The 15,202-nt window shown below is 35.5% G+C and overlaps 1 protein-coding gene across 4 annotated transcripts in view; it reads left to right on the top strand.

The window, feature by feature from the left end:
• Positions 1-15,202, top strand: part of VPS13C (vacuolar protein sorting 13 homolog C) — a 98,671-nt gene that overhangs the window by 28,711 nt on the left and 54,758 nt on the right. For 2 of the 4 annotated variants that reach the window (XM_086620306.1, XM_086620304.1), the window contains 17 exons: positions 273-409; positions 1,107-1,233; positions 1,873-1,990; positions 2,354-2,483; positions 2,854-2,932; positions 3,909-4,048; positions 4,642-4,795; positions 5,230-5,306; positions 5,458-5,517; positions 7,177-7,330; positions 8,566-8,682; positions 10,029-10,132; positions 10,458-10,625; positions 11,412-11,716; positions 12,043-12,190; positions 13,032-13,140; positions 13,573-13,706. In XM_086620306.1, coding sequence (XP_086476432.1) covers positions 273-409; positions 1,107-1,233; positions 1,873-1,990; positions 2,354-2,483; positions 2,854-2,932; positions 3,909-4,048; positions 4,642-4,795; positions 5,230-5,306; positions 5,458-5,517; positions 7,177-7,330; positions 8,566-8,682; positions 10,029-10,132; positions 10,458-10,625; positions 11,412-11,716; positions 12,043-12,190; positions 13,032-13,140; positions 13,573-13,706 — 2,261 coding nt within the window. Of the gene's footprint in view, positions 1-272; positions 410-1,106; positions 1,234-1,872; positions 1,991-2,353; positions 2,484-2,853; positions 2,933-3,908; positions 4,049-4,641; positions 4,796-5,229; positions 5,307-5,457; positions 5,518-7,176; positions 7,340-8,565; positions 8,683-10,028; positions 10,133-10,457; positions 10,626-11,411; positions 11,717-12,042; positions 12,191-13,031; positions 13,141-13,572; positions 13,707-15,202 lie in introns of all 4 variants that reach the window. The other 2 variants (XM_086620307.1, XM_086620305.1) reach the window with 1 other exon arrangement.

Here is a 15,202-nt window from a genome sequence, read left to right as displayed (position 1 = left end):
AAATCTCAGCTGAGGCCAACCGTTGAATGTCTTAAAATGTTTGAATATTTTCAACACTTTGCTTATGTTTTGATTGCTGGCCAAATAGTATGATAGGATTTTTTCTTTGAGCTTTTGACTTAGTGAGAAATCACTAGAATATTACAAAAGTCAGTCTTTACTCAAGATGCGTTATCTTTCAGATAAATAGCATCTCTTTACAAGCTGGCTGGCACAAATGTTTCACTTGTGAAAAGCATTTCAATTGTCATGTCCGTTCCTTTCTGTTTAAGGATTAGTTCATATTATCGAAATGCGGAAGGTCCTTGACTTGAAGGTTAATCTGAAACCTTCCTACCTTGTGGTTCCACAGACGGGTTTCTACCATGAAAAATCAGATTTGCTGATTTTGGATTTTGGTACATTTCAGGTAGGTAAATGGCCTTTCCTCTAAGCTCAGAGGAAGAAAAGCTTATTTTCTCTTAACATATTTGTCTTCTGAAACTACCTTGTTTTCAGAAGAGAAAGATGATCATCTACGTGAATGCGTTTTAACTTACCATATTTCTTACCCAATAAATTTGAGACGGCAATTTCATAAACGTTTAGAGCTGTTGTCTTTGGCATACTTGTACTAGTTAAGCTCCCCAGGAAACATGTTCATTTTGTAATTATGGTTGTAATAGTTTATCATTTAATATCTTTTATTTCTTCAACAAAACACATGAACTTTTGTTTCCTTTTTTGTAAAAGAATAGCCTTTTAGTATGAAAAGAGAAACTAATTTTTCTCTTGGTGTTTGAAAGTTGATTCCCTTATTCCTGTAAAATTGAAAGATTACAATACTTTGACTTGCTTTTAGCTGACTGATGAAGTATTTTAGTTGTACTTTAGCAGTAAACTAATAAGAAAAATTATTTTTGTATAACTTGAATTAAGTGGATTGATAGAAGTAACAAAAAAAATAAATCTACTTATTCTTAGGCCAAGTGTGAAATGAATTAAGATCTCTTCTCTGTAAGAGTCCAAATGTGAATCATAAACTCCTGTGAATCATCTTTTTAATCTTTATTAGAATTAGTAGCATGTGTATAGACTTAACTTTATTGTGTCCTCTATGTGTTTAGCTGAACAGCATAAATCAAGGCAGTAGTCAAGCTTCTAGCTTTTCATCTTTAGAGGAGATAATGGACAAAGCTTATGACAAGTTTGATGTGGAAATAAAGAATGTTCAACTTCTTTTTGGAAGAACAGGTAATAAAACAACGTAGTTGCTGTTTACTCAAAAGATTGGTGAAGGCTTCCTACCTGTAATAAATAAATAAATATGTTAAAGAAAAAAAGGCAAACCAAAACCAGTAGTTAACCAAAAGCTAGATTATAATACACGTCTGGTGTTAAACTGTGAAAAAAATCTATTAGTTTCTCTTCAAACAGCTGCTTGCCTTTTGTTTGGACTTGGGTGTCACCTCTTTACTTTGATGCCAGCCAGCAACATAAATGCATTATGTTTTCTGTCATATGTAGGAAAACGCAGCTAAAATTTGCCTGAATACTTCATTTGGACTTAAGTTTGTGCAGTCGACAGAATGCTAGGTTGCTGTTTTATATTTATCTGTCCGTGCATCCGTCTGTCTATTGTTTTCTTAGGGTTCTATGTTCATCTTTTAGTGTAGAATTGGGTTTAAGGCAGCTAAGGCAATATAGCGTTAAGAACTATTGAAACTGGATTCAAAAGCTCTTAAAATACTTCACCCAGGTTGTTCTAGGTTTCTCTAGTTTGAGTGGGTTCTTTGTCCTTTCCTAGTGATGCCATTTGATTACTTTAATGATACCTTAATTAAAGCAAATAGCTAGTGATATTTTTTATCTAAATTTACTGAATGTTTGCAGGCGAAGACTGGAAGAAGGCTCGCTTTCAACATCCATCAACTTTGCACATATTGCAGCCTATGGATATTCATGTACAGTTGGCAAAATCAATGGTGGAAAGAGATACCAGGATGGCAAAGTAATACATTAGTGTTGAAAGGACTTCTTTTTAATTACTGTGTACTTACAGAAAAGAAAACTATATTTTTCCCAAAGTTCAGTTGCACTTTATAATGTGAAGGTATTAACCTGAGAAATACAAGTAGTTTACTGCTTTTTATGAAAACTCTTTTGACTAGTAGTTCCCTAGTCACTTTCACTGGTTAATAACTATACTGTTTAAACTGAGTCCAACCTGATTTTAATGCAGAATTGCTAGCTTTACTGTGATGGAATCTTTATGTATGATATATGAGTATAGATATTGATAAGATCTAAATCAAGAATTGGTATGTACTTTTTTTTTATCTTGGAGTTTAATCAAATTTTTTTGTTAAAAAAGGTTTAAAGTGTCAGGAGGACTTCCTTTGGTGCATGTCAGACTCTCTGACCAGAAAATCAAGGCGATATTTGATCTGATTGATAGCATTCCATTGCCTCAGAAGTCATCCATGTCAATCTCAGGCACAAAGGTAAGCTGACTATAATTAAGAAAATGGAAATTAAAAAAAATGACATCACTGAAGTGATCATTATGAGTATGAATTCCTGCTAATGCCTGTCATGTTTTTCACTTGAAATAAGAGATCTGTTGTCAAGCTGAGTTAGGCAAAGTGTCTTCATTATGGCTTACTGTCAGACGTGCTGGGTTTATTCAAACAAGGCTAGCTTAGCTGTTGTCATTGTCCTGCTGGTTTCCAATATAAGCGTTGTCAAAACTGACCTGTCTAAGTAATAGGGGGAAGGCAAGGTGAAACATGCATTAGTAGAAAATATGACTGAACATATGAATTATGCAAACTTTAAAATAGTGTTGTTTTTTTTCTTTATCCCTCCCTCTAGGTACCAGCTGTTCAGACAATTTCTGCTGTTAGCAAAGGGTTGCTTAATACTCCCCAGTTGTTAGCAGAAATAGTGTCAGGTAAGAGGCTATAAATATGCTTTTGTTAAAGTAGAAGTCCTTAACTTGTGAAATAGCTAACATTTTCAGGCTCCTATTGATCTTAAAAGATGTTTTAGGGATAGTGGAGATGAGTATGATCATCTCTAACTTGAAGTGCATAAGAAGATTAAATTAAGATGCTGATGCTACCTCAGAGTAATTAACTTGCTTTTTTTAAAAAGAAAAAAAACCTTTTGGGATTAGTTATTATTTATGCTTAAGCAACCTCCTACAGTTAATAACAAGTGTATTAGGATGTCATTAGCAAACCAGTTGAATCATTCAGATGTCACGCGACATCTTTTTAGCAGAGAGAATTGAGGAACTTGCTTTTTCATAATTGACTTAAATCTAAAAATGGATTTAGCCAAATACTACTCTGCTGCTACTGCCACTTCAGGACACATGCTTTAGGGTGAGCGCATAAAAAAGGCGAGTAACGTGTCTAAAGGATGTGTACACTTGCATTAAGCAGCCAACGTGTGTCAAAAATAGGCTGTTACAAACATCACGTGTACTGTCCTGAGTGTGTTGTGTTGGCAAAGCTCTCTTCCTGAAAATGCAGAACTAGAATAACAAGTGGCAAATGAATGTATTGACTCTCTGGATTTGAGCATTCACTTCTGTGGCTCTTCTGGAGAGGAACTTTCCTATAGTGGAACATGGGAAACTTGTTTCCTGGAGCTTACTTTATTACAGGTTTTCTTTATATGTAGTGTTATATGTCTAATGATAAAGTTCAACTCTAGTACTTTCATTAATAGGGATTTTGTTTTCTTCACTTTTCATCTAATGGGTAAGAAAGCAGTATAGACCTAAAAAGTATACTTTGTCAGATTAGGTATAAACTGCTCATACAGTTCAAAATCCCGTTGGAATGGGAAGGAGAGAGCGGGATGTTTAGCCCTGTTTCTGGAAAAAGTTTACTAAGGAGAAAGTCACTTCTCTTCTGTAGACTCTGAAGAAGAATATTTTGATGTAGAGGAAAGTTCTGAACCAACTGACAGGACACTAATTAAAGGAGAAGAAATAAGAGATAAGGAGCCTGCTAAAGAGGAACTGACAGATCTTCAGTTGAAGTTCGAAATTAAAGAGGTGTGTCTCTGTAAATCTATTTTTGCCTTCTACATAAAGAATATTTTTAAAAATTTCTAGCATTCTATTACCATTGTTCTCCAGATTTAGTGGATTCAAAAACGTAGTCACCAAACCCAAAAAACCTGCGTGTATATACATACATGTTTTTATGTATGAGTTATTTCTATATGGTATGTGTACAAGTTAATTTTATAAATGGTATGTATGTAAAGAAAACGTATATAAATACTTCAGCTGAGTGTATGTATTAAAAAAAACTGCAAAAAAGCCCCTTACTAGAGTATTTTTGGTAGAAAATAGTCGTACCAAGTCATAATTTGGGGGTGGGAGGTGGGAAATTTGCGCTGGAAGAATAAAGTAAACACCCAGGCAGGTCACTTGCAAAGAGCAAATCCCAAAATTTTTCTATGATATTGATATCTCACTGTCAAACAGTCACTTTTTTCTGTTTTGACACTTCAACTCTGTAATAAATTAATACTTCCAGTAAAGCAGGCGAGCCATTAATTTTGTGCTTTTTATCGTTGTTTGAATGGTAAGAATACTATATGTGAAGAGATGGCATAACTGTGTGTTTCTTGCTCATCCAGGTTTTAGTAGAACTCACCAGGCAAAAGAAAACTGAGGAAACGGTGCTTGTATTTGATGTAATGCATCTTGGGACAGAAGCGACCGTCAGAACCTATAATTTAGCAGCTGTATCTTATTTAAAGAAAATAAGCTTGGATTACTATGAGATTGGAGGTAATAAGCAATGGAAGACAAGTATACTAGTGTGTGTATATTATGTATCAGTTAGTCAGAAACTGTGGTCCTCCTGTCTCTTGTGCTCACAGAAGTGCGAATGTTGTTGTAGTTTTCCAGTTACAATACTTAGTATGCAACTGTCCACTGGCAGTGCTTGTCCCAGTGGTACAGTTGATAAGCTCTGGACTCCCACTGTCATGGTTATTAGATAAATAAATAGTTTAGTGTTCAGTCTTTAGATAGAGAAGGGGTAGAGACGTGCCATTTTGGGCTTAAGGAAGAGAAACCCATGATTCATATCTGGTAGTGCAATGTATTTTATAACAAACGGCACTGAAAGTTAATCCCTATCTTCTAGGCATGGCTTCTTGGGTTCTCTGAAAGAACAGAAATTACTCTAATTCTTGTGTGTTTCGTGTGGTATGTTACAGGTAAAAAAGCACCCATTCATCTAATTAGTTCATCAGATAAACCTGGCTTAGACCTTCTGAAGGTGGAATATATCAAGGTATACATACAACTTTTAAAATGTATTTTTGAAGCACTTTAATAAAACCTGAAACCTGCTATTCAGACTAGTGGATTGTTTTTTTCTGCTGAAGAGCACAGTGACTGATGGGAATTCCTATTAACCTTCATGTGAATCATTATTTTTTCAGGCTGACAGAAATGGGCCACACTTCCAGACAATTTTTAACAACACCGAACAGATGATTCAAGTGAGTGCTTGCAGATTTTATTGCTTATTTTCTTTTGTTTTGCTTGCTTAGAAGAGAAGATTCAAGAAGGGATTTTTGGCTTTCCTGTTTCCCACCGCCCTGGCCTTGCAGCGGGAAGATTTAAACAGTTAAAACATACTTGAAAGTTTTAGTACAATTTAATGTTTCAATAATAATTGTTTCTTAATTATGATGAAAAACTGACTAGCTAGCTTGTGTGGATAAAATTAAGAATAATGTAAGAATGCATTTTCCAGTGCATATGAGACGATGAAGTTCAAATGCCCAGTACGGGAAAATGTAGTGGGGTCCAGAAGTCTTTCCCTTTCCTGTCAAATAATCTGTATTGAGTGCCACATCATCAGCACTCTAATGGCTAAATTTACTGAGAAGTTCAAGTTCATTTATGAGTGCTTTTGTTTTTTTTTCTCAGCCAGGGGGAGGGTGAAAGGGAGCATCTTCTAATTCTTCCCTTTGAACTGTGACTTGGGGGCTTCTTGCGATGCTGCATTTTTCTCTTTATCATTTCGTCATAGACTCCAGAATGAGGATTTGATCTCTTAAAAATTCTTGCAACATTAGGAAATGTTTTCGGACAGCAAGTACCTAACTTCTGAAGTTCTGACTGTTGCACTAAAGGTGTATTTCCGAGTCAGACTTCAATCTAAGGCAAACTATCTTGAGGAATTCTGGAAATAAACTACAAAGGGCTGTCAGTTTTCTATAATAGGTACTTCACTCCGTTTATAAGTTCACTGTGAAGACGGAAGTATTTCACTTGCCACCTAAGAGTTTAAGAGTATCTTTAGATTTCGTAAGGGAAGTCTATTTAATAATGGATTTTTTTTGCCAAGAAAAGATACCTGAAGCTGCAGCAAGGATGACAGTTCTACTACTACAATGCAGTTGAGGTGGATGTGCATATTGAGTTGACTGACTTCACGCTATGTGATACTGCTGATGTTAGGAGGACTCAACTTTCTATACATCATCAGGTGTTGCCTTGCAACTCTTCAATGGGACTTCTGTGTCTGGAAAAATTGCCTTTGGCTCTTTTTCCAATTTCAAGCCTATTCAAGCTGATAACTTTTACTAAACTACGTGACAGGCAGTTACTCACGTTTTGGACTCCCTTAGTGGATTTGTTGAGAAATACCTTCATACTTGGTATCTGTATGGCAGCCACCTGCCACTTATCCCTTCATGTAGTGCTGTGTTATTGCAGGAGCATGCAAGAATGAGTCTGTTTGACAGAGCATATTGCTTGAGAAGGCTGAATCCTGGTTTAGATTAGACTTCCTTACTCTAAATGTATCTCTCTTGGTTATGTAATTAAGTTTTCCACTTTTTTAATGCAGTTTTCCACAATGAGTTTTTCAGTAATTTAATGCGTTTAAATTGATTTTGTATCACTTGGCTTTTGTACTGAGGAGATGATAGATTAACAGTTACAGTCATTGGGTTGTTAGGTTTTCTTATTTTCTAAGCTTACCCCTTTTCTGCTTTAGAGAAAGCTTTTTCTCTTTATAATCTGTTGCTGGTAACACATGCAGCTTTTCTGTCTCTAAGAAATTGTTATATTGTGTTGAGTGCTTTTGCACCTCAGTCCAACTCTTGTAAGTTATTTTTCTCTTACATGGAGTCTCATGTTTTCAATAGGTAGCTTTTTCATCATTGAATCTTCTACTGCATACAGAAGCGCTTATGTCTGCTGTCAGTTTTCTAACAGCTGTTAGTCCATCAGGCAATGACAGTAGTGGAGACACACCAACTAAAGACAAAAAGCAAGAAGATGACACTAGAATGAAGAAAGGTACGGTTTATCAAAATGATGGTTCTGAAAGGATGTGTTTGCATGCTGGCAAAACAATCAAATCCAGAGAAACCTGATTAGCTTTGTAGTATGGGGTGAAGATCAAAGCTCGTGTGACTGTAACTCACTAGGCTGGAGGACTGATTACAAAAAAACAATAAAAGAAACAATGATTATGATCATAAGTGGTGTCTTCAGGTGAGCTTTCTATTCTTGTGTTTCATTGCCACCTCACAAATAGTCTTGGATCTGAGTAAATGACATTTCTGTGAGCTTAGAGGACTTGAACAGCAGCGTGATCTTAGTGTTCATGGTAAAATAAAGGGGATAAATAGTACTTTGATTATGCTATGTTATTGGGCTAGAAAATTTAAGTACACTTTCAAAAACATAGTTCAGTCCTTTCCTAGCCTAGTGAACATCTTACTGTTTCTGTAGCACTGAAACAAAAAGTGAAATCATATGAGAATAGGCTCAGAGTGGAGCAGCTGCACTGTCTTTAATACTAAGTGCAAAACTCAAGCATCAGGTGAGCTGGAAATAAGGTGTCTAGTGAAGAATGTTCAGAATCACTTAAAATTTTAAATGACCTGGGTTTAAATCTGCAGGCTGAAAGAGAAGCTACTGCTGTGTACAGTTTAACAAAGCTCTTAAATGTTTGAGCTCTTGGATTAACAGTTTGCTGCGCTTGGTTAGCAAAGGTGCAGACCATCAGTGAGGTCTGATGGCTTCTGGTCTTCCCTCATAGATAGTTTTTGATGCTTGTGTGTGACTTAACGTTGTTTTCCCCAGTCTTAATGCTTGCTCTGATAAAACCTGGATGTTAGCTGCCTGAAATAAGCCTCCAAGGTTTGCTGTTCCTTACAAGCTTGAAGTTTAAGAGAAAACTTCCTACATTATGGTCTTGGAATAGGAAATATTAGATTACCTGATGAAAAGGCTACTGTGAACCTATTGAGGAGTCATCACGAGATGGGAGTAATATCATAAATAGAATTGCAAGCAAATGCGGACATGTTTTACTCATCAGTAGAGTTGCCTTCAGAGGAAGACTTGTTCCTCTAAGACAGGATGTTAATCTTGATAGTGGTGATGAAAGAAACTATAGGAAACAAAACTAAGTCATCTGAATGCCAAAAAAAAAACCCAGATCAAAACAACTCTCAAATACTATCAGAAGAAGTGAAAATATATATTTCATGTACCTTGAAAATCCCTTGCTCTCTTATTTCTAGTGGCTAGACCTTCCAAGGATAAGGATGTCTTTGACTTCAAGCTTTTTGCCAAGCTAGATGCCTTCTGTTTAAATATTTGTGATGAAAAAAAGAACATTGCAGAGATCAAGATACAAGGTATTAAATTCTTTGTTAGTAGTAACCGATCTAGTGGTTTAGTTTCAAAGCAACTGCTGATAATTGAACTGAAAGATATTTAAGGAGTAAATTTTCAGCATCTGACTTTTATTTATGTTATTGTTTGCACAACTGTGGCTTACAGTATTGTCTTCCAAGTCAGTCTTCTAATCTGTCATGATGTTTTGGCTTCCAGCTAGAAAAGCATGATATATTTTTCTTCAGGTGATTAAGTTCATGTTTTGAAGAATTTTGATTATGGGTGACTTCTCATGCTGCACAGAGCTTTGGATGTTTTTCTGCTGTATCTGATTTTTTTTTTGATAAAAACCCCACTTTAAAAATGTTTTCTTTAATTTTGAACTCTTAAAATTTGTTTGGTTTTCTTGTTTTGGTTTTGTTTTCTTGATTCTTTTTTTACCCCTCTGAGGGGCTATAATTGTGTGAGAGAGGGAGGGGTGGGGAGGGGAAGTTTCGCTTCCAAGTTCGATAGCTGCCAACCTAATAGCTGTCAAAACTCTCTTAGTATGAATATTTAAGAGTGTATGGTATACAAGAATCTGTAATACAGTTAATAAAATGCCTCGTGCTTGTGCCCATCTCTAAATCATGTGATGTATTCACACAAGGTTTCGTATGCAAAAGTGTTGTATTCAAATACAGTGTAGTATCGTATTTTTTTGATAGAAAATCTCAGTATACTAACTCAGTAGCTTGGTTAAGAGACAGGTTATTGTTTGAATATTTTTCTATGAAGAGCAGCTAATTTCTTTCCAGGGATGATTGATATTGAGGCAGTACCCATATTGGAAATTTTTCTCTGTTTTGTTTAAAGCTGTAGTATGGTCACATTCTCAAAGCTTACTAACAGACAGCATAGTGTATAGACTTGGTTTTGAACTCTAGAAAATATACTTATCTTCTGTGCCTGACAGATAAAATGCAAAAAGTTTCTATTTCCAGAACTTACAGTACTTTTTTTTTTTTATTTAGGAGAAGTTATAGTAGTTGGGGAATTACATCTAATTCTGATTTGGATACAAGGAGACTAAAATGCTTTGAATCAAACAGAGCTCTTTTATTTACAGTCCCTTCAGCAAGGGATGTGGTAACTGACTTTTTTCTTTAGAAAACAGAGGAGAGAATCAAGTGTGTTTAGATATTTTTTGTGTTTTTTTTTTTTTAAATCTTCTGAACTTGGAAAACTTTTAACAAAATAATTTTGTTGCAATGTGTAATTTCTGTAACTTTTCTCTTGCCCCATACTGATGTCTTGTGTCCCCACCCTGACAATGCTTGTTACTTCTGTTATGCTGTACTATGCTTTGTTTCTTTTTACTTTACAGGTCTTGACTCATCACTTCTCCTTCAGCCAAGTCACACTGAATTCTTTGCCCGACTTAAAGACATAGTTGTCACAGATGTTGATTCAAGGACCCTTCATAAAAAAGTACTCAACTGCAAGATTTTGTTTTTCTTGTTTCTTGGTTACTTTTGTGTGTGTAAAAGTGAAATGTAATACATGTTCTTATTCCACTCTCTTAAAAATACTTGTCACGAATACCTCTTTTCAAATGAGGTAAAAGCATATGCTATGATAAAGCATAGTTTTCATATTAGAAGAAAGGATGTCCAAAAAGATTTTTTTTAAAGAAAATAATGAAAAAATCTAACTTGTACATCTGGTAGGCTGGCTATATATTTAATTCTTATTTGTGTTAAGTACCTTTTTAGAAGCTGCTGATAGCTGTGGGTACTGTTTCTCTCTTTTCTAGGCTGTGTCTATAGTAGGAGATGAAGTTTTCAGTTTCAATCTGATGTTAGATCCATGTGCTACTGAAGGAGAAGCCTACACTGACATGTCAAAAGTGGATGGTACTGTGTCTTTGAAAGTGGGCTGTATTCAAATAGTGTACCTTCACAAGTTTCTCATGTCTCTCCTGGTAAGTCTTTTTTTCCTTGGTGTGTTTCTGTTGCGTTCTCAAATTAGTCTTCCTTGTTTGTGTCCTCACTACAAGTGGTAACCTAGGTTTCTGAAAGAGAAAGGATAGGCTTAATTTTTTGTGCGTGCTATTAGAAAACTTGAAGTAAGCTTTAACTGGTTTGAATTTCACAAATCTGACATAGTAGGAGTGAGGGGTCACATCCTACCCGCTGCTTTGGAAATGGATAAAAGCTGTGTGCTATTAAGGTGTTTTGGAGGTTTTGAGTTCACTGCCCTTTCCGTCTTGGTAAAAACCTGAGTTCATTGCAAACATCTGAGCTAACATTAGAGACAAGACTTTCTGCAAGGTTAGATGCTGTGAGGACACAAGTTAATCACTGTACATATTTATGCCTTTATCAAGTATCCTAGTGTTGGTGGATAGTGGGCTTTCTAACATTTGGTACTGACTTAAATAGGCGTTAGCATTCACTGAAGGCAAAGAGGAGCTCTAAAAATACATGTCCTCAGAAGCTAATGAAGTAAAGCAATCTTGTAGCTAGTGAAGAAAGGGAAATGTAGAGATGGGTTTAAAATGAGTGCATTGTACTGGTTAGTACATTTTTGATCCTCTATTAGATGTCATGACAGAAAGCACTCAGTTGTCTTTCCCCAGTGAAAACTTAACACAGTAGGCAGCATGATCAGTGGTGGTTGTTGGTTGTAATTGATGTAAAATGAGAGTAATTTAGATGAAAAATCTTTTTACATAAATTTCTCCTTTCTTTTCAACTGCTTATTCTAGACCTTCTTGAACAACTTTCAGACAGCTAAGGAGGCACTGAGTGCTGCTACAGTCCAAGCTGCAGAAAAGGCTGCTACCAGTGTAAAAGACCTGGCTCAAAGGAGTTTTCGACTTGCAATGGACATCCACTTGAAAGCACCAGTTATAGTCATTCCTCAGTCCTCAGTTTCCCCTAACGCTATAGTAGTAGATCTCGGCTTGATTAAAGTTCAAAACCAGTTTAGCTTGGTGTCTGCAGAAAGCAGTTTGCTCCCTCCAGTCATTGACAAAATGGATGTGCAGCTGACAAAGCTGAAACTGTCTAGGTAAGTAACTGTCTTACTTCAACAAGTAATGCCTTAGCTAATTGGTAATAATAATAGTCTATAGGATATTAATTTACTTGCTTGGAAACCACAGTTGATGACAGTTTCAAATATTTGGTGTTTAAATACTGAGTTGTTACCTGAAGAGCAAATAAATCAGTAGTAAAATAAGATACGCTTCTGCTCAGGAAACTGTTTAAGCCTGAAGAGTTACTACTTGTGAGATTTTTAGATGTTACTTGGAGAACGTAGCATATGACTTAACTTCTAACTTCCCCACCTTGTGTTTGTGTTTCTGCCACACACCCTGCCCCCTTTGCTTAAAGGACCACTATGGAGACAGGTTTGTCGCATCCAGACATTCAGATACTTCAGCCTATTAATTTAAGCCTGTCTGTGAAACGAAATCTGTCTGCAGCGTGGTTTCACAAATTACCAGTGTTGGAGATGACGGGATATCTGGATACAATGAATGTAAGTCTTAGGAAAAAAAGCCAGTGAGAAGTTTGTGATAATGCTTAGTGTAAGACTAACCTTTATGTTATTTCTGGATACAAAGGTGCAACAAAGCTGCAAATTTTTAGTAGCTGTGGAGTGAGTTTCAGGAATGTCAACAGGGTTTAACCTACCTGTGTGGATGTAGAAGTTTAAAAGTGTCATATAAAACACCTGAACTGCTGTGTACATTTATTAAACTGAGAGAAAGAAAAGAGAAAACTGAAAGTGATGTCAAGGAGACTTGTTTATTCCCTGCCGTAAGGCAGGACCACCTGAAATCAAATGTTTTCGTGACCAGTTTTGTGAGTGAGTCTATTCTCAGTGCCTTTTTTTTTTTAAAACAAAACAAAAACCACAGAGTAGTCTTGAGAGGAATTTAAGTTTATGCAAATATTTGCCTTAATAACTCCAGCTTTGTAACTTCCTATCTTCCTTGAATGACCTTCAGATAGTTGTTTTCTGTGACGATTTATATATTGTGAAAGAAAATACCATGTACATCTTGAGTGCAACTGGAATTAAAGTTTGAAGTAGCATGTCAGTTATAGGAAAGTGTTAAAAGCATAGGTACACTAAATAAAGGCTACAATATGTATTGATACAGCTTTAGAAGTCATAACCTTCTTGAATCTCCTAATCTTTTATCAATAAGCAGTTAAAAGAATTTTACTGTGTGATTTAAAGGATGATGTGGCTGCCAAAATACCTGTAAAGAAGCACTCTTCTTGCCAGGAAATGTTTTTCTGCTTTGCTGGCTAGTGATAAGTTTAAAGAACAATGTTTTTTTTCCTGAGAACTATCATCTGTAATTATGTAGGTTGTGTTAAGTCAAGAGGATTTGAATGTCTTTCTCAAAGTGTTGATGGAAAACCTTGGTGAAGCAGAAGAAAACCAAACTCATACAAAATCAGTACTGCAAAAGGAAGGTCAGAAATGGAATTTTTTTGTCATGAATATTAAGTGTGTTAGCTTTCTGGTATAAAAGCATTTATTATCTGGAAAGCAAGCTTAGGTATGAGAGTATGATGTGTAAGTGATAAACTTTTTAATGTTGCAAGGATAATGTTCATACTTTAATACTTGAAAAAAGTGGAAACATTACAAGACAAAATTTGGTTATTAATTTAGCTAAATTGTCATGAAACAACATGAAACAAAGCAAGGTATTGGGATGTCAGAGTAGTCTTGTTGCTGGAAGATATTTCCATTTTCTTTTCCTCCTCTGAAGTTAAGGGCTCTGCTTATGGAAATGTTTCTACCTTATCTTAGCCATCTAAATGAATAAAAGAATTGGATATTTCTTGAGCTAAACAAATGGTGGCAATCTCAAAAGTTAACCAATTTATTGAATGCTTCAGGTAAAACCAAAGAAATGGAGAAATCAATTTTGACACAGGATAAGAGTGTTCCAGAAGGAATACTGCCTGAAAAGAGAAAAAGAACAGTAAATGAAGATGTAATCAATATGCTACTTAATTTTGAAATCAGAGAGGTATGTGTCCTTCTGTAAAATTTCTTGTTATTCAATCCAGTACGCAAGTCTGTGTCTTAGATGTAGTGGACTATGTAGTCCATTTTAACTGTTTAAAGAAGATGGTACATACCAACAAAAAGAAAATAAACAAAAACCCCCAGAACGCAGATTCTTCAGCTGTTTTATTTTGTCTGTGTTATGTGAGATGGTATTTATATAGAGAGTATTTAACAGACACAATATATCTAACAGGGAAAAGCGGGCTTCTTTCAGATGTTCTGCACTCACCTAGCTTTAATCTTTCATAATGTTGCATATGATTCTCCTTGTGAAAAAAAAAAAAAAAAAAACAGCTAAAATAGTTAAGCTAGAACTTGTATTTTGCCTTAGAGATAGTAAGTCTGAAGGTTAGGTTGTAGATTAAGTACTGAGAAAATGCACAATCAGGCAGTGAACAAATATACCTACTAAGAAATTATCCAAGCATGTTTTTCCTCTGAAGATATCTGGAATACTTAAATGTGAAGAGCTCAGCATGGCCTTGCATTTTTTCAGGAGTCAGACCAAATGGCTTAGGTATGTGGGTTACTTCAACTGTGGAGTTAGTTGGCTTTGTGGGTTTTTTTTTGGGGTGTGTAATTTTCATTTTGCTAACTCTCTGTGGATGTTCTTGTCCAATATGAAATCTGGGTTCCTGTTTTTCAGACAGAATAAAAAAGCCTGCCTTCAAACCTGAAACTATTCTGTTGCTGAGTGAGAGTTGCATTCAAAGACTAGTAACTTTCTCCTATCCCCAGCCACCAGGGACTGTCGTAAGAAAACTTAGTTGTAGGGGCGTTAGAAATATTTGTCCCACAGCTGAAGTGTAGACAGGTAGCAAGTTGACACTGTTCCAGGTTTTGGGTTTTCTCAGTTTTTGCAGAATTACAGTTAAAATTGTCTGAGGAGATACTCATCAACAAACAGCGTGTAGTTATCCATCACAGATCACTAATACCTTTGGTAGCTTTTAACTTCCAGATTTGCTGTCTTAGCTGTGAATAGTTTTGTTTTTTTTTAATGGAAAGATTGAGGCAGATTACAGGCTAGCCTGTGGTGTTCCATGGTGTCTTATTTAATATATCTTACGAACAATTCTGTCTTGTTTAATATGGTTTTACATACATTTCCCATGGAAATGTTTATCAAGGTAGTGTCTACATTGTCTGTGGACTGTATATCTTGGGTGATAAATGATAAAATGCTCATTTTGTACTTTTTGTACAAAAAGTATGCCACACAATGATGCAGACAAAGTATTGACAAACTAGAATTCTTTAAATTCCTTCTGTGGTAAATTGTTAGGTTGAGACACTATTTTTAGTTCTCGAGAAAAGAAGATAGTTGCCTCATGAAATAATTGCATTGAAATTAACATTGTTTGTTAATAACTGTATCTAGTTCTTCTACTTGAATTTTCAGCTACACTTAGAAAAACATATTTTTTTCTTATTTTCAACATTCTAATCAGCGTA

The sequence above is a fragment of the Tauraco erythrolophus genome, chromosome 14 (genome assembly GCF_009769465.1).
Source record: "Tauraco erythrolophus isolate bTauEry1 chromosome 14, bTauEry1.pri, whole genome shotgun sequence".
NCBI lineage: Eukaryota > Metazoa > Chordata > Aves > Musophagiformes > Musophagidae > Tauraco > Tauraco erythrolophus.
Note: the sequence above shows the minus strand (reverse complement) of the source record. Positions and strands in the feature narration are given on the sequence as shown.